Consider the following 17,382-nt stretch of genomic DNA (forward strand, 5'->3'; position numbering starts at 1 on the left):
CTCCAAGTATCTTCATCTTGATCGTCACCTTGCTGCTAACAAGTCATGTAGGTATATCAGATTGTAGTCCGTCTCCGAAGTCGAACTACCTCCTAGCCACAGACACAACCCCTCCCCTCCACCGTACCCGCTCGATCCTCTTCCCATGATCTGCACAGACATCTGCGACTCATCAGCATCCCTCAAAATATATCCGAACAGTCGGCTACTGCGGGTAACGTCCTGTACTCGCCAAAGCCACCGAAGGACTGGAGACGATCAAGATGAGCAGAGCAGTACCTGAGGATAAATGGCATAGGAGTAGAACTAGGACGGACCCGCGCCGCGATGCAGAAGCCGTCGCCGTCCATGTAGCCAGAGCGAGACACGTCATCGTCGAACATCTGCTCATGGTACAGAGAGCCGTCCATACATAAGCTGTAGCAGCACCCAGGTAGACATTCAATTACATACTTCTCATTGCAGCCCTCACATCCGACTGCTCGAACAAGAAGATCAAGTTCACCACCTTACAGCTTACCAATCCACTCACAATGGCACCGTGAGTCGAATTCCCCATGTCCTGACTTCAGTGGCAACACACTAGATCTAGGGCAGCCGACCAGCTTGAAAATTCCCTGGAACAAATAGACCACCGCAGAAATGTATATTGACAACGTATCTCAGACGACTATCATGGATCGGTCTCGGCAACATGGGCAGAGGAATGGTCAAGAATATTGTCGAAAAAGGCGAACACTCCGGCCCAGTCCTCGTCTACAACCGCACGACATCACGTACCGAGAAACTTGTCTCCTCTCTCCCAGAAGGAAAAGCAAAAGCCATCACCTCCATCTCTGAAGCCGTCCAATCATCCGACATCATCTTCACCTGTCTCTCCAACGATGCCGCCATCGAAGAAACCATCAACACGGCCCTCTCGTCCTCCCCAGAAGCAGCCAAGGGCAAACTCTTCGTCGACTGCAGCACAGTCCACCCCGACACCACCAACAAACTCGCTCAAACCATCAACTCCGCCGGAGCCGACTTCGTCGCCTGCCCAGTCTTCGGCGCCCCAGCAATGGCCGACAACGGCCAACTCGTCTGCGTGCTCGCCGGTCCCAAACCCCAAGTGAACCGCGTCCTCCCCTTCTGCAAAGGCGTCATGGGCCGCGCAGAAATCAATTACTCGGACCAACCGCAAGGCGCAGCCACACATCTCAAAATCATCGGAAATACCTTCATCCTCGCCATGGTGGAAGCGTTGAGTGAGGGACATGTGCTGGCGGAGAAATCGGGGCTGGGAACGGAGAATTTGCACGCGTTTATTGAGGTCATGTTTCCCGGGCCGTATACGGCGTACAGTCAGCGGTTGAAGAGTGGCGATTATTTTGAGAGGGAGGAGCCTCTGTTTCAGGCGAAATTGGCGAGGAAGGATGCGGGGCATGCAAAGAGTTTGGCGGACAAGTGTGGGGCGAAGATGAATGGGTTGGAGGTGGCGGATGCGCATTTGAAGCAGGTGGTGGACCATGCTGGGGACAGAGGAGATATCGCGGGGATCTACGGTGCGGTGAGGAAGGAGAGTGGGTTGAAGTTTGAGAATAAGTAGATAGATGATGGATTGCATTGTCGTCCGTTAACCTAGCTGGAATAGATATATGTATATCAATTCCACCTGCATGCATATATGATTGATTTGAAATGCCTTCACAACTCATCATGATCGACAGCCGTCTCAGCCTCTGACTCCTTGCTCTTGCCTTCCGCCTCACCTTCCTTCATCATCTTCTCATAGTCCGCATCCTCAAGTTCTTCTATCTGGACCGTCAAACCCTCTGGCAGATCTGCCTTGAGCTGCTCCACGATCTTCCTCGCCGCATCTGCATCAGGTACTGCGCTGTCGGGATCAGGCGTAGTCTCCTTCTGCTTGACCTGTTCAGGATCCTCAATCACAACTGGCTCAGACGGGAGCTCAGCTGCGTCGACGATGAGTGAGTCTGGCACCTTCTTCTTGGGCGATTCACCCATGCGGATGGCGTCGACCCAATCCTCGACTTTGGCAAGGTGGAAGTCCTCTGCTGTGAAATGGCGGAACCAGGAGCGCTTGCCGTTGATGGCGATGATCTCGACTTTGCCTGGATTGAGCTCAAGCGTGGTGCGGAGAGCCGCGTTCTGAGCATTGGCATGTGGGACCTGGAAGAAAGGAAAGAGCTTACGTCCGTCGTATTTTTGCTGTACCTCGCTCAGGCTCTTGAGTGCAAGAGTTGTGCTCTCCGAGGGCGTGTTTTCTTCAGGTAGAAGGACGATCACACACGTGCCGGCCTTGTCGTTCAAGCACTTTTGTTGCACTGCAAGTGGCTCTGCGAGGAGAGCGACAGAAGTAGCATCTGGCTTTGAAGCTGCTGCCGAGGGCGTTGGTATTGGTTTTACCTGACCTGTCTCGCCAGGCAGGGGTCCCGATTGAATTGGGGTAGATGAGGGCGAAGGTATCGGTTTATCCCCACCTGTCTCGCCGGGCACGGGTCCCGATTCAATTGGGGTAGATGAGGGCGAAGGTATCGGTTTATTCCCACCTGTCTCGCCGGGCACGGGTCCCGATTCAATTGGGGTAGATGAGGGCGAAGGTATCGGTTTATTCCCACCTGTCTCGCCGGGCACGGGTCCCGATTCAATTGGGGTAGATGAGGGCGAAGGTATCGGTTTACTCCCACCTGTCTCGCCGGGCACGTGTCCCGATTGATTTGGGTTAGATGAAGACTTAGTGGACGTTGACTTCGGCTTCTTCTCTTGCTTCTTCTTCTCCTGCTTCTTCTTCTCCTGCCTCGGTGGGTCTGGATTGGGTGTAGCGGCCTGTGAGAGGAACTTGACGATGGAGTCCTTCTTCATCTCGCCCACATACGGAATTGTTTCCTTGCCATCTCCAGGCAGCAGTACCAGTGTTGGGAACTTCTCCACCCCAAAGGCCTCTACCGCGCCTTTCTCCTTGTCCCTAATTTGAGCCACACCAAGCCCTCCCAAGAAGTCGATGGCTATAGCCTTGAGAAGAGGGCTGACAGTGCCCTTGTTCGTGAAGAGTATCGCCTTGGGGCCTGCGTCTTCTGCCACCCATGCTTCGTAGTCCGCATCCTTCAGTCTCTTGACATGGCTTGGGATCTTGTCGATGACAGCGTCCACGATCGCTTTTGCAGTTCTCTCCCCCCGATAGTCCTCGACGAAAGGTTTGCCTGGCTTCTTGCCGGGTCTTACAATCTTCAGGGTAGGAAAGCCTTGGACGCCCATTCGGCCACACAACGGCTTGTTGGGCTCTTCATCGCAGTTCACAGCCACGACTTTGGCCAATCCCGAGAGTGACTTGGCAGCCTTCTCATACGCTGGCTTGAGGTTTTGGCAATGGCCACACCATGGCGCATAGAACTCGACGATGCTCGTGTAGTTGGACTTGTTGACGAGGGTGTTAAAGGACCCGCCATCGGCTTGGATCACGGGCGATGAGCGATCATAGAAGGCATGGGCGGCAGGCAGCAGCAATGAAGCTGCCGCAACGGCGATGGGAAGCGAGTGAACCATTTTGTCGGAGGATGGGAGATGATACCTGCACGGCAGTAAGCAGTAAGGGACCGTGTACGTTACATGTTCCTTTATGTACACGTCGTCGAGGACAACTGTTCATCAGTGAAGCCCAGTAAGGTCAGGTAAGGTAGCTTAGGGTCAGTGCAACCATCTCCAGCTCTCCCCACAAACACGCGGCGCGCCCGCCGCGCCACATTACATTCTAGTTCTATTCCTGGTCATCGTGCTTGCGTGCGTCTTGCACGTGGCTGGCATATCCTCGCTTTTCATTGACTACCTACATACCATCGACATTCACCGTCATCTTCGCCAAGTCCGCCTGGCCGTCCCGTGAACGACATCCTCGATTGAAGCTGATGCTGCAGAAGATCAGGCTATAGAAAGATGGCCGCCAGTCTCCCACCGAAGCTCCGGGCAGCGGCTCCAGACGTGGGACGATTCGCGACAAGAGCTTCTCAGCTTGAGAAATTCAGGCCGATTGTGGCATACTGGTGTATGTCTACTTGACGACAAGAGATGGGTCTGCGTGCGCTGATTTGGACCAGGCGAATACTACATCCTGCAAATCATCCTGAATCGGCAACTACACACCACCGATGAGGAGTGCACCAATTATGCCTTGCAACTGATGGACAAGCTGGAGGCATACAAGCAGGAGAATGGTACGAATGATGCCGTGGTGGACGATGTAGCCGCCAAGGCGTATATCGAGAATTTCGCATTGGATACATTCAATCGTGCAGATGAAGCACAGAGAACCAACAAGGTGACACGGCAAACGGCAGATACTTTTCAAGCATCAGCCACGTTTATGGATCTTCTGACGATATGGGGTCAAATGGATCCGGAATTTCACGCCAAAAGCAAATTCGCCAAGTTCCACGCGCTGCGAATTGCAAAGGCGATCAAGGCTGGCGAGGATCCGAATGCGTCAAATCCTGTGGTGGAGCAGCCACCTGCCGCAGAACAAACCACGACTGAAGAAGATCTCGAAGCGGAATTGAAGAATTTGGAAAAAGATGCGGGTGTGTATAGACCGCCAACGGTCGAAGCTGCCCCAGAAAGTGCGTCGCGGCCGCAATCAACATTTCAGACAAGTCCTCCAATGCAGCCGACGGATCCTGTACCACCGATGGATGCGCCAGCTGCTCATGATGTGTCGCCAATCGAGGCAACCGCAACCAGCAGAGCAGGCTCTGTGGGCGGAGGATACTTTCCAACAGTGCCAGGCGAACCATCTAGTGCCGCCACATTCTCGGCGTCAGATCCGGCAGACTTTTACCACACTGCAGAAGCTCCACCAACAGCGCCAACAATGGACGATCTTGGACAAGACCCCACCCATGCAGGCCCACCACTTCCTTCTACTGTGCCGACGTTCTCTTCGCCACCAGTAGCTGCACCTCCTCCATCGCTACGAGCCCCTCCCGTCGCTGCCCCAATACCACCTCCAGGCGGCTATAATCTGGACGACGAGGCGATCATGGCAGCTCAAAAGCATGCCAAGTGGGCGATTTCTGCATTGAACTTTGAAGATGTCGATACCGCTGTCAAGGAGCTGCGAATTGCATTGCATAGTTTAGGGGCATCATGATAGTAGTGTTGGTCGTTGTGGATGTGCTTCTGCTTTTGCAATTTAGCTATTGCGATTGATACCCTTAGCGATATAAAATACGACAGACGAATAGATGTTGAGATGAATGATTGTGGTAGCCAATTTTCCCTTAGGTATGTGTGAATCCCAAGTTGGCAATGCTGGCCAGACAAGACGACGCTCCAGACGCGTATACTACTGGTTGTACAAAGATCCCAAAGTACCTGTGAGATACTCTAGCACCGAGTCGATTAGTATCTTGAAAATGAAACCATACCTGACATTGTCAGGTTTCTAAGAGTATGCTCGCTATCCGATCAAGTTCCAAGAAATCACCCCGGGAAAAAACAAGGCTCAGAGCCTGGTCGCATCGAAATGCGCGACAGAGAAAATTTGCTTGAGGTATATATACTAGAAATCTTGCAATTGCTACATCAATCAGAACAGGTTCCTTAGCTCAGTTGGTTAGAGCGTGGTGCTAATAAGGCTCTGCTGCCTGTCAACGCCAAGGTCGAGGGTTCGACCCCCTTAGGGACCATCACGTATGGTGCTCTACCACATCGACTTCACTGTCGTCGCCTTTCCTTTTGGATTTTTTTACTCTTTTTGCTTTTTGCTTCCAGATCATCTTTCTTTTGGATCGATTTGATTGATTTGATTGATAGCACGGAAAAGAAAAGCAGAAAGTATTACATACAGATACTTACTCTAGGTATTCATCAAGAGGGGGAGATGGATGAAAAACCAATCAACTAATCGACTGACATGTTGATAAAAGTTAGGTAGGCAGATAATGCAATTCGTTCGGATATTTTTTCGATATGTTCAAGTTTTTTCATTTTTTATTGACAATTATTTAATCACGTCATCCACATCATATTCGATTATTTACATCAAATTTCAACGTCGTATACGACGACAAATTCTCTCGACTCTCACCAGCTTCATTCGGAGGATTCAGCGCTAAGCCACCCGCTAGTCTGGTATATGACGTTAATTCCCTCTGAGGAGGAGGAGGTTGTTGTTGTTGTTCGAAGCTGACGGATTTGGTGGTGATGGTGGTGGTGGTGCTACTTTGTCGGGAGAGGAGTGAAGTTCGAGGTTTGGAAAAGTTTTCGGACGGTTGTTGGTGGTGGCGGGGGTGGAGTTTTCTCTCTTCTGAGAGTCTGATGCTGCTGGCGACGGAAGGCTCTGTGTTCACATGGCTGTCGTTGTTGGAATACTCGTCGGTGGAGCCTTCTCGTTGGTAGCCAGGTCGATGGTAGGGACTCGACCAGGTGTGTAGTGGATTTTCCGGGTTGGTTGCTGGGGATGGTGTGATGCGTCCTATGTATTCGGGTGGCATTTGGCCACGATTGCCGTGTGGTGGTGAGAAGTCTATGGTTGTGCCGATCGCGGGCGATTGTCCTCGTTGCAGGGGGCTGTGGTAGGAGTCTTCGGGAGAGCTCAGTGTGGACTCTCCCAATTCCTTCTCACTCAAATTTCGTGTTGTGACCTGTGGCGGTTTGGGTTGCATTTCGAAAGCTGTGTGCTGATGACCACGTTGGTACTCTACTAAGCCTGCCTTGGAAGTGCTTCGTAGAATACCTGGGGTCGCATCAAGGCTGACAAACTCTTGCCTATGAGGTGCCGCTCGTCTTCGGAAGAAGTCCATCCAGGCTGAAAAGACCGAAGATCTCGCTAAGAGAAGAAAGACTTGGAATCCAGCGAGCGACAGCAGCAGGAGAACTGCAGCGACGGCCGTTTCGGACACAAGCCACCCTTGTACCAAATGAAGACATTGGTTTTTATCTGTTGGATGCGCCGTGAGACAAGCCAACCATGGAGATACCTTTTCGTAGTCGTCCATCACCGAGCTTTGCATGCTGTCCAATCTCACAAAGACTACCGTGAAGAACACGACATCGACCAGGATGATGGTGACGATGCAGATTCCTCGCCACTGCAACCAGAGCACCTTCTTCAGCCGTCGATACACTGCACGTGCAGTCTGCTTGCGCACACTGCTTTGATATGATGGTAGTCCGCTGCCCGAGGCGTTCGTTGAGCCTGTTTCCGCAGCGTTGTCGCTCCACATGTTCTTGAGATATACATGGGCGCAGTAGATGAGTGTCATGACCTGTAGAACACCCGCAGCACCCGCCAGCGCCATCAGAGGTCCCCAGAAGCCTGCCATTGCGTCCTTGTGGTTGACGTGGCAGGCGTTTCCGAACCGGAAGCTCACCCCAGTAAGCGTTATCGTGATGCAGAAGAGCACAGCAGGAATGCCCCAACCGAGCGTCTGCGAAACGTAGAAGAATTTTCGCCCTGGTACAATGTCCCAGCAGATCTGCAAGTTCATTGACAGAGCCCGAATGAACACCCACATGATGACTGAGAGGCCTCCTGCAATGATGAATGCTCCTCCCCAGGCACAAGCCATTGATGTATACATGTCGTTCGGGGTGATCTCGTTGTAGCACTGGTCCGGTCGTGCTCCTAGAGGTATTGTGAATCCAAGAGCAATCATTCCAACAGATATGATCAAACAGACGGACAAGTAATGACTTCTCGTTTGTTGTGTGGGTAGAATTGTGTAAGAGAGCATCATGAAGCATAATAGAGCCAGGCCAACCACATTCAGCCATTCCGACACCATACCGTAAGTGTTGAACTGGTCAGAGTACACATAACGAGTTGCAGGGCACGGTAAGCAGCATGTGGGCGAATCCTGCAGTCCTGCAATGACAGCACATAACCGTCCATCGATAACTGCTACGTATCAGCGATCATTCCCCGATGGATACTCTTTTACACGTACATCCTTCGTCCGATGGAAACCTCGAAGCATCCAGGAACGGTGCTACGCAGTTTCCTAGTAACGTGGTGTTTGCCATAGCGGGCTGCGTGTACGGTTGGGAGTTTTTACTACAGTATGACCAGCGCGGGCCGTGTCTTTCGCAGCCTCTTCCTGTACGACGCCAATCGCCTGACGACAGTGTATTCTTGTGCTTGAAGTCCGTATAATCATGTCCCAGTGGATTCGTAGGAAATTCGGGTGTGCGACTTCCAGCTGTTGCGGTCTACAATCGCATTGTCAATCGTCATGTATGACTCGGCAACGATGAGCTGGTGTCTCAGGGCCTGTCGAAAGCAGGATTGTTGGGTTGCGGAGAAGCCCGACGTTCGATCTCGAAGCCGCCAAGTCTATACGCTGCAAACGCAGAGACCAACGATGAGCCGGCGTCTCAGGGAGTTCCAAAAGCAGGACTATCGAGATGCGGAGAAGCTCGACTCCGATTTCGAGGTTGCCAAGTTAAGATACTGCGAGCGCAGAGACAATAGTAAGAGCAGCCAAAAGAAAGGACAAGAAAAGAGAGAAAGCGTCTGAGTAGGCAGTATGCGAGTAGCGGAGCAATGACGGTGTTGGGGGAATGCATAGAAGATAGGTAGAGAGAACAGTGCCACTTGCATTCGATACGCAACAAGTTACGACTGGGCTCCAGGCAAGGTTAGTGCGCAGAGAGGGCTCGGCAGGCAAAGACGATCCCCGTCTGGCTCCATCTACTGGCGCTCTGGGTGCTGTGCTTGTAGCCTGTCAATGGCAGCGGGTCTGTTGACAAAAAAAATGACAAGCCATGTTAGCCGCAAAGTTGATATCCCAATGCGATTCGCGATAGACGCGGTTCCATGCAGAGGTGCGAATGGGGCTCTGACCAGTGGCTGCATATAGGGACGTTCCGAGCACTAGTGGAGTCTCGTTCTGGTGTGGTAGGATCCCTGCATTTGTCGACTTGCAGGCGTCAGTGCCACTTCAGTGGGTATGATTGGGGCGCTAGTTCCGAGTGTGACTGTTGTGACTGTCCGGAATGGAGCGCCTAGGGAGATGTGAGTTGCTGACAGGTGGTCGTCATAAGCTGCAGTACAGCATCCGTGGACTGTACGTGAGTGTGTATGCGCCGGATCGTCTAGGTTCGCCGCTCCCCGCTCGCTCTACCTCCGGAGGTACGTCTTTCTCACCACGCCCGGCCTAACGAGACTGTGGCCGCGCCGCACGCAACGACACGGGAAATGGCTTGCAACTGCATTATTGTATGCTGTAGCGCGGACGATCTGCTTCATGTGTCAAATGGGAAGATAGCCTGCCGACGGTGGTTCAGGCTCGCACGTGCAGGCCGCAGAGCGTGAGGTCGTTTGCATATGCAGCTACGGCAATGGACCACATCCAGTTGGAAGCCCGGTTTAGCACTTGCGTCTCATACCGCCGCACAGGGACCTGGACACAACGTGAGGTACCTCCTAGGAGGTAGAGACATTATTCGATGTTGTGTATTGGACGCGGGCCCAGGGCGGGCGCCGGGCTCAGCGGGCTGAAGCACCAGCACCAGCATCAATGATCAGGACAGGCTTGCCAAGTTGCTGAGTCGCTGGACATGACCGCCGCGTGGTGGCGGATAGTGTTGGATGGTGGTAATGATGCTGGCGAAGCTGGTGATGCTGGTGATACTGGTGATGATAGGATTCTGTTCCTGGAAGCAATAAATTCAGGAGCCTTGGCGGACTAGGCTGTGTTAGAACTAGCGTCGCGGCGCGGCAACAGCACGCGGCGTTGCCGATGTGTCAAGTAGCGTCGAAGCATTGCAACCAATCTCGACGTCGACATCCCGACTCTCCACTGCCATTCGTTCTTCTATTTTTTCGCCTGCATACCACTGATATGACAGACACACCTGATGATCCTAACACACCTGATCATTCACAGCCCGGGAACAGCGACGCCCCCCTCCCCCCGGGATGTAAAGTTGCAACAAATAAAACGACCTCGCGACTACTATCGCTGGGAAAAATGCGGCTTAGCTAACTTACCGTATATGAGGGCACTGTAAGAGTGTACGTACCTTAGGTACCTACCTTATGTTTCCGTGCAACGCGCAGCAAAGCACTTCGGGAAGCAGCATTGCCCGACACGCGTGGCGAGTAAGGTTGTACCACAGCTTTTATCCCGCCTGTGCGACTGGTTTCCGTGCACCCAAAGTATGGAATATATAATCTTGAACCTTCGGGTATGGGGCAGTCAGTCCTAGTGATCTCAGATGGAACGTGACTGTCTCAACATATTTCTACATCATACCTACCTGTCTCTCATTCCCAACCGCCAAAGCACGCACGTCCAAGGCGAAAAGTGCATGTACCTACCTAGGTAGGTATCCAAGCATCTACAACAATTCCCCCACCTTATCAAACCAATTTAGAAAGAAGAAAAAAAAAGGAAAGAAAAAAAAAGAAAAACGAAAAAAATTGCATTGCCTGGTGATTTTTCATCACCTAACATACTAGTGTACAACATCTCCAAGCCATCTCAAGACAGCCAGTGCGCGATGATGCTCGCACTGAGAATCGAACTCAGATTTTAGGATGCCTTTTCATAGAGAAGGATACTCTGCTTTGAAAGCAGTCATACATACAAAGGTGTATGAGACCTACGTCCTAACCGTTAGACGATGCCTGTAGACCCCGTTAGCTCGCAGCACTTGATTGAGCCAAAGCGGGAGAACGAACAAGCTGAATTTGCCGTGGCGTGTGAGGTCACGTGTTGAGACCACAGTGGGTGTATGGTAATATGTAGGTAAACTTGTGCTCGAGGATGCCTAAGGTACATTAGGTAGGTATCGATATGGAAAGGGCAAGAGCTGATAAGCAGGGCGAGCATTGTGTGATGAAGCTGCAATTCAGCTGTGTTGGTTCGGGGAAAAAGAAAAGGAGGGGTACTTCCTAGCTGAAGAGACCCCGCACTAAGTTCAAAAGAGCCAGCCAGTCGACCACGTGCAAACTTGTTGGGTGTCTGGAGATAGCCCCGAAAATTTCTCAATCAATCATGTTATCAATTGCTTGCTATTCTAACGACACACGCGCTTCGTTGTTTGTAATCTGGAAAAATAGGCGGAAAAAACAATTTGGGTCGTAAGACATGCATTGCAATCCTGCTCCTCCTTCTTCAACCGAGTCCATTCCATTTCGTCCCATAGATGCACTTTCATGAAGCCACCACACCACCCATTCATCATTCCCCAGAAATGCACATACGCCGACAAATGCCCACCCACCTCCTGGGAGCGCATGAATGATGGAAATATGCAAGCGAATTCGATTCATGCTCAATTCAATTTGCACCGCCCCAACCCCAACATGGACTTCAACGCTGGAATGAATGAATACATGCAGTGTTATACCCTAAAAAGTCATCTTCACCTCCTTCTCTTTTCCAAACTCCGGATCATCCGCATCAGTGCCAGCACCCCAAGGATTGTAGTCGTAATCCGAACTACTCGTCAGCGGCAGAGGACTAGTCACACTGCGATGAGAAGTGTGCCTACTCGCCTCTCCCACTGTCAATCGTGGCTGCTCCCACGCAGTCTCGGGCCGATGGGGCTCGGGCGTGGCTTTTTGCGATGAGTAGGGGTCGGGAGTTGCGTAACGTGACGCAGGCGCTGATCCAAGGTCGGAAATGCGGGTGTTGAAGGAGGTGTGAGGACGTTCGGGTGACTCAAACGTCATCGAGATGTCGCCTTCATTGTTATCCTTGGTCATGTGCGCACCGTTGGTGATGTTCCCGGCGGCTGGGAAGTTGGTCGTGCTATCGTGAGACTGCGAATGGGTGGACGCCACTGTTGGTTGTGTCGCGCTAGTGGGAGTGCTGACATTACTCGCAGATTCGTGTTTCTCGAGATTCACTTTCAACGCAGGAAGCGTCGATTGGAGCTCCCGCACATTCAGATGCTTCTTGATCTCCTCGATATCACCGGGTTTCTGGATAGCCAATGCTAGAGCTTCGCGACGGATGGCTTCAACGTCGAACATGACGTTGGCATTCTCTTCCGCCAACTTCTCTGCCTCTTTTTCATCACCTTCGAGAACCTTGGCATTACGCTCGTCGTAAGTCTCCCATGCTTTCTTCTGTGTATTCTTCTTTCTCGAGAAGAATGACTTGAACCCTTTCTTCTCCGGCTGTTCCTCAAGCTGCCGTCTCGCTTCCTCAATCTCATTGATCAGCTCGCGCTGTCTCTTCTCATGGTTCTCAGGATCGGGATCCTCAATCTCCGTATACTCAAGCGACTCGACCGCCCAGCCAACTTTGTCCAGCAAGGTAGGCATCATTGCACGATACGCCATATGTCCTGGCACATCTTCCGTGACATTGATGTTCTCGATGCCATTGACATCCACTTTTCCGAGGCCTGCAATTCTCATGACACCGCCTCCAGTGGCTCGAAAGAGGTAGCCAAGGATCCAGTCGTTGGTAGCATACCCGTTGACGAATCGCCCGGGGACGACTGACTTGGCTCGGATCCAGTCGTCCTTGTTGACAACCACTGGAGACCCAAACATGTACACGTTTTGTACGAGCCCAATTCCGCCACGTCGAGCAAGTTCCTTCAAGCAACCATACACCACACGTGCGCCAAGCGAAAAGCCCACAAGTGTGATCGGCCGGACGCCAAGGTTACGTTCGATGATCGAGTCCGCAAGAATCAGACCGGCAGCGTCAGCTCGAGCACATGAAACACTCCACGGATTGTCGATGAGATACGATATCTTTGCTAGAATCAATGGAGTGGAAAGTCCGGCCATGAGGGTTGTCAGGAAAGTGGCTCCGAGGATCTGCTGGATGGTCTGTGTCAGTGCTTCTGTGCCCAGAATCTGCATAGTCTGACCTGTGCTTCGCAGCATTTCGGGTTCCCAATTGACGGAGTAAATATCACCCATAACCGGGTCGACGGTAGAGAACGGTAACCTGACATCGTCGACCGTACCAGTCATCCAGCCCGCAATAGTGACGATGAGGTTGACTCGCTTGTTGTTGTAGAGTGGCTTGTATTCGAATGTCTTCACGGCGCCGGTGCGCCGTCCACTTGTGCCGAAGCCAATCTTGCCTCCGAGAAGTGTGCCAGTGGTGCCGATGAGCGCTGCTGCACCTGTCCCACCAAGGAAAGTACCTGTACCTGAGACACCGACGGCGGTGAAGCCAGCAGCCAGTCCTGCACCAATGACTGGGGCGAGTAAGCCGGCGCTGAGTCCAATGACAAGGCCTCCGCCAACCGTGCACAATCCCATGACAACCATGCGCTTCTTCTTGGCGGCCTTACGACGTGCTTCAATATGATCTTCTTCATTCCAGTTCTCCTTCTCTACTTCTTCCTGCATCTCCAGCGCATCTGTCACGCGCTTTTCGAAGCGGCAGATCTCCTGCCACTGAACCGAGAGTGCAGCACCAACTCGTTCCAGCAGAACCCGCGAACGAGAGTCGTAAGCACTCTCTCCAATGAGCAGCAGGAACAGATCACATAGCACCGTCCATCGAATGTCAATGTCCAAACTTTTGGCGTCTTCGTAGTCGTCCGGATTCTCGATTGTTAACTGGTCCGCGGTATGCTCTTCGTAAGCTGCAGGTGAAGTCTCAGGCTCTGGCGGCTGAGGCGTGCCAGGCTTCGAGGACGGCGCCGAGTTGTTGACAGATAGTTGGTGTCCAGCAATGCTGGAAGGTCGCGGCGAAGCCATTGACGGCCTCGCAGAATTGGACTGTGACGCCGTGGTCGACTCTGCTGTAGGATTCTTGACCCTTGCGTTTGCCATGAGTGCAGGTGTCAGATCACTCGGGAGGACTCCATGCTCTGCAAGCTGCTCCACCATGATCTGCTCTCGAGCGTCAATCTCCATATGACTATACAACCTGATCATCACCTTCTGAGACCACATCTTCAGCGCCTCGCTAGCCACTTCTACTAGCTTTCGCGAGCTCTTGTTGCGCTCCAGCTCGTCAATGTTCCTCTGCATTTCGAGCAGGGCCAGTCTGACTACGCCTACATATGCTATGCGTTGTCCTTCCGTCAGAAGTTCTTTCGTCGCTTGCAGCTGGCTGATGGCGTCTTTCGCTTCACCTTCATCTTCGTCCTGCAGTACGTTGTTACGCCCGTACTGGTCTTTGAACAGATATGCGGTGTTATCATCCATGGACGTTGCACTCTTCGCATCTTCGTCCATTTGCACGCGAGTGTAGCCTTTTCCAGCTCCACCGAGAGTGCCGTACGCTACTGTTTCGTCCTCGACCTCATCAAAACTCTTGGCAATCACCTTGCCCCAATCATCGTAGATGCGGTGAGTCGCTACAGCTGGCATGTCCTGCCACACGTCCTCTTCGGCATCTTTGACCTCGTCCTGGGCCTCACCCACGGGCTCTTGTGGCACCGTCTGTTGGTGCGAGAACTCGCCGACTGTGCTTACAGATGCCTGTGCGCCGTGTAGCTTCGACTTGGTTGGACTTTGCGGTGATCGAGCGTCATTGGGAGAAGGCGGCCCAGCTTTGGAAGGGGTATTCGCATCGATGTGCTTCAAAGGAGGCTTGCCATCTGTGCTAGTTCGTGGTGTAGACGGATCTGTACCATTTTCTACCGACATCTCGCCCTTCTTCGCGGATGACAGCGGATCGCCATCCCCACTCGCCTGGATTTTTGCAGATTCCCCTTGATTGTCCTGTCCACCTTCCGTCTCCTCTAAGATCTGCTTCTTGATCTTCTCAGGGCTGTCCAGCTCGTCCAGCGAGTAGTTTCTCCGCCTTCGTGGGGGCTTGACCGGTAGCCCAAACTCGTCGGCTTCCGGTGGCTCCGCCTTCGGCTCGTCACGATTCTCGCTGCCTTTGGTATGCACGCGCTTCAATTCTGCGAGCTCTTCCTCTTCCCCTGGTGCTGCGGCTACTGCTGGCGCAGCCTGTTTCTCCTGGCTAGTCGGCTCATTGTCAGGCATGCTGACGGCCGCATTCTACCTGAAGCAGCACTCTGTTCCGTCTATCTTGCTGTTCGCATACCAGATGCGACAATGCCCGTCTGTATCCAATGAGATCGTGAATGCGTCGGACGCTGCTGGCGGTGATGTTATGCTCATGTGCAGACTGACTCGACGATCGTGCGCGGGACGTGATATGGCGTGGCGTGGCGCGGACGGTGTGGTTGTTCCACATCCGGAACTGATCTGATCTTTCCCCTGTAGCGGGCCGGGCCGCTGGTGCAGAAGCGCAGCGCAAATAAGCTTATCATGAAGATGCGTATACCTCAGCGCGATCCCATCTACACTCACGCACAACCGGATTGATGGAGCATCTCTCCGTCTCCGATGCTGACACCTACTTGTATACCTACCTGTACATACGAGAGACGCCCTGCCAAGACAGCAACGATGTTTGTCACCAGACCAGACCAGATGCCTCGAGATTGCGAGACGTTGGGCGGGGCTGCACCGCTTTCGTGGTCCATGGTGAAGTTACCTCCTAGGGGTGGCCCTCTCTCTCTCGTACTGTATGTACCGTTGTGCGTGTCTCGCGCAGTACCAGAGATGCCTCTCCTCCATACCGGTAGGAAATAGCGTCAACCAAGGGTGAGGGAGACGACGGGTTTGCGTGCAACCATTTGTGTTGGGACATTGTCACAGTCTCGTCCACAACTGCATTCATCGCCTCTCATCCTCCCTCTCCACGCAGCTGCTGCTATTGGCGACGACGTGTACAGGTACAGGTACAGGTACCCTCGTCGCTTCATATTGACGCGGAACTCGTATAAAGCCTGCTGACGACCAGCGCGGCTCATTCGGTTCGTCTGCCATTCTTGGCCAGTGCCAGCCGCCTCTTCCCGCTTCTCCTGTCTTAAGGCGCTGACTATGCTTCCACAGGCAGGCATATCACACTCGAGCCATCATTCGGTGACGAGAGACAGCAGGCTAGTGGAAGTCCTCCAAGGCACTGCTCCTTCGTCCGTCATCCAGATGGGCGCCATCATGGTCGATGCCACTTCCAACTTCCATCGACCGGAGGCCAATTTCCTCGATGCTGGCGCTCATCAAGACTTCCGTACCTGCATGGAATTGTCAGCCGCGCTTGATACGCTTCTCCCCTGTATCAAACCTCAAACTGCAAATACGCTATTGACTGAGAATCCAGGAGCATTCCAGTCGATGCTCAACACACACGCCCAGGTCCTGCGTCGTGAGGATGATGAAGTGTGTGCAATCATCGGCTCGAATGCGGGCTTCGAACCAAGGGGAAACAATGATGAAGTACTGAAGATCAGAGACCCAAGAATCCTCATTGCTGTGAATGCAGACTCCTCGGGTCACCACTCAAATAGAGACGAGCCAGTAGAGCCTCTCGCGAACAGTGACGCCAAGAATTTCACTGCCGGTGTGAAAGATAGCAACAAATACAGGAAGTCGAAGAGAGCAATTAACAAATGCTGGCTTCTTTCTCACCTCTCAGCAATTACCACGCCATCTTGGCTCAAGACAACCGAACAGTCCACGTCGAGCGCACAACACAAAGATGAGAAGAAGCGGCGCGAAGCTCAAGTAGACATGGCCCACTCCCCACACCAAATCAGACTGATCAAGGTCGACAGAACGGGATGTGCTTCTCTCACTGAAGATGCCCTCACCAAAGTCTTTGCAGACCTGGACCGGAGGGTCCCATTTCAGGATCATGTCCAATCGTACTTTCGCTATCTTTCGAGTTTCCATACTGCAGAAACGGTCACTGCACGGGCAGCTGCCGAAGCGCAATTGCAGTTTTACATCTTCGGCACATGTCATCAGGCAATGGAGCGGCGTTTTGCGATAGGTGAAGCGGTCACCCCTGATGATCGGACCGTCAACCTGTGGGAGATTCTGACACGCCTTCATATGCCTGCACACGCTGCATCGATCGTCATGCCACACGAGTTGGTCAATAAGACGACTGACGCTAAGCAGGCGACTGCTGTCGCTACCGCCTTCGAGGTTCATTCAGCTTATGGAAACATCTCCATTTACACGACACATGCCGATCGTTTGCGGTTTCAGGGAACGTTGCAACTGCTTCTTCTGCGGGCTCGACGCGCACTGCAAGATCTCGGGAAATATGTGCATGACTCGAGCCGTAGCGAAGGGGGCTTCAAGAAACGTGTGATTATCGCCCAGCGCCGCATGAAGGAGCTTCGGAACTTCCTGAACTTCTTCAATGAGTTCCTGGAGTCTCATCTCGAATGGCTCGCTGAATGTGCCAACGTTGTCGACTTCAGAGACACGCCAACATGGACTACATATTCGGCAACTACGGCGGCTCAGGCCACTCAGACGGCTCCAAACCCTCAGCGGGCAGGTGCGCTCGACAGAAGAGCGACTGACGACGATGCTATTGACCATCTTTCCTTCATTCAGCAGACCAGAAGCTTGGAGGGTCGTCC

The 17,382-nt window shown here is 52.7% G+C and overlaps 5 protein-coding genes and 2 non-coding genes across 7 annotated transcripts; 3 read left to right on the forward strand and 4 right to left on the reverse strand.

The window, feature by feature from the left end:
* The first annotated feature begins 514 nt into the window (after positions 1–514).
* Positions 515–1,618, forward strand: SEPMUDRAFT_148895 (NAD_binding_2-domain-containing protein). The gene has a single exon (XM_016905211.1). It carries the CDS (start codon positions 695–697, stop codon positions 1,586–1,588), a length of 894 nt encoding a protein of 297 aa, XP_016761795.1. The 5' UTR covers positions 515–694; the 3' UTR covers positions 1,589–1,618.
* Positions 1,596–3,619, reverse strand: SEPMUDRAFT_125395 (thioredoxin-domain-containing protein). The gene is made up of 2 exons (XM_016901979.1): positions 2,464–3,619; positions 1,596–2,394 (listed from the first exon to the last, which is right to left on the reverse strand). Exons 1-2 carry the CDS (start codon positions 3,544–3,546, stop codon positions 1,687–1,689), a joined length of 1,791 nt encoding a protein of 596 aa, XP_016761796.1. The 5' UTR covers positions 3,547–3,619; the 3' UTR covers positions 1,596–1,686.
* Positions 3,620–3,848: 229 nt separating this feature from the next.
* SEPMUDRAFT_148896 (DUF605-domain-containing protein) lies at positions 3,849–5,227 on the forward strand. Its single transcript, XM_016905212.1, has 2 exons — positions 3,849–4,042; positions 4,095–5,227. Exons 1-2 carry the CDS (start codon positions 3,934–3,936, stop codon positions 5,141–5,143), a joined length of 1,158 nt encoding a protein of 385 aa, XP_016761797.1. The 5' UTR covers positions 3,849–3,933; the 3' UTR covers positions 5,144–5,227.
* A 362-nt stretch (positions 5,228–5,589) lies between these two features.
* SEPMUDRAFT_t29 lies at positions 5,590–5,681 on the forward strand. The gene has a single exon. It is a non-coding gene; the product is annotated as a tRNA-Ile (tRNA).
* Positions 5,682–5,960: 279 nt separating this feature from the next.
* SEPMUDRAFT_148897 (uncharacterized protein) lies at positions 5,961–8,548 on the reverse strand. The gene is made up of 2 exons (XM_016905213.1): positions 7,944–8,548; positions 5,961–7,894 (listed from the first exon to the last, which is right to left on the reverse strand). The coding sequence occupies exons 1-2, from the start codon at positions 8,017–8,019 to the stop codon at positions 6,018–6,020; spliced, it is 1,953 nt and encodes a 650-aa protein (XP_016761798.1). The 5' UTR covers positions 8,020–8,548; the 3' UTR covers positions 5,961–6,017.
* Positions 8,549–10,504: 1,956 nt separating this feature from the next.
* SEPMUDRAFT_t32 lies at positions 10,505–10,631 on the reverse strand. Its single transcript has one exon. It is a non-coding gene; the product is annotated as a tRNA-Met (tRNA).
* Positions 10,632–11,012: 381 nt separating this feature from the next.
* Positions 11,013–15,032, reverse strand: SEPMUDRAFT_148898 (DUF726-domain-containing protein). The gene has a single exon (XM_016905214.1). It carries the CDS (start codon positions 14,918–14,920, stop codon positions 11,354–11,356), a length of 3,567 nt encoding a protein of 1,188 aa, XP_016761799.1. The 5' UTR covers positions 14,921–15,032; the 3' UTR covers positions 11,013–11,353.
* Between the last annotated feature and the right edge of the window lie 2,350 nt (positions 15,033–17,382).

Source organism: Sphaerulina musiva, assembly GCF_000320565.1.
Source record: "Sphaerulina musiva SO2202 unplaced genomic scaffold SEPMUscaffold_4, whole genome shotgun sequence".
Taxonomy (NCBI): domain Eukaryota; kingdom Fungi; phylum Ascomycota; class Dothideomycetes; order Mycosphaerellales; family Mycosphaerellaceae; genus Sphaerulina; species Sphaerulina musiva.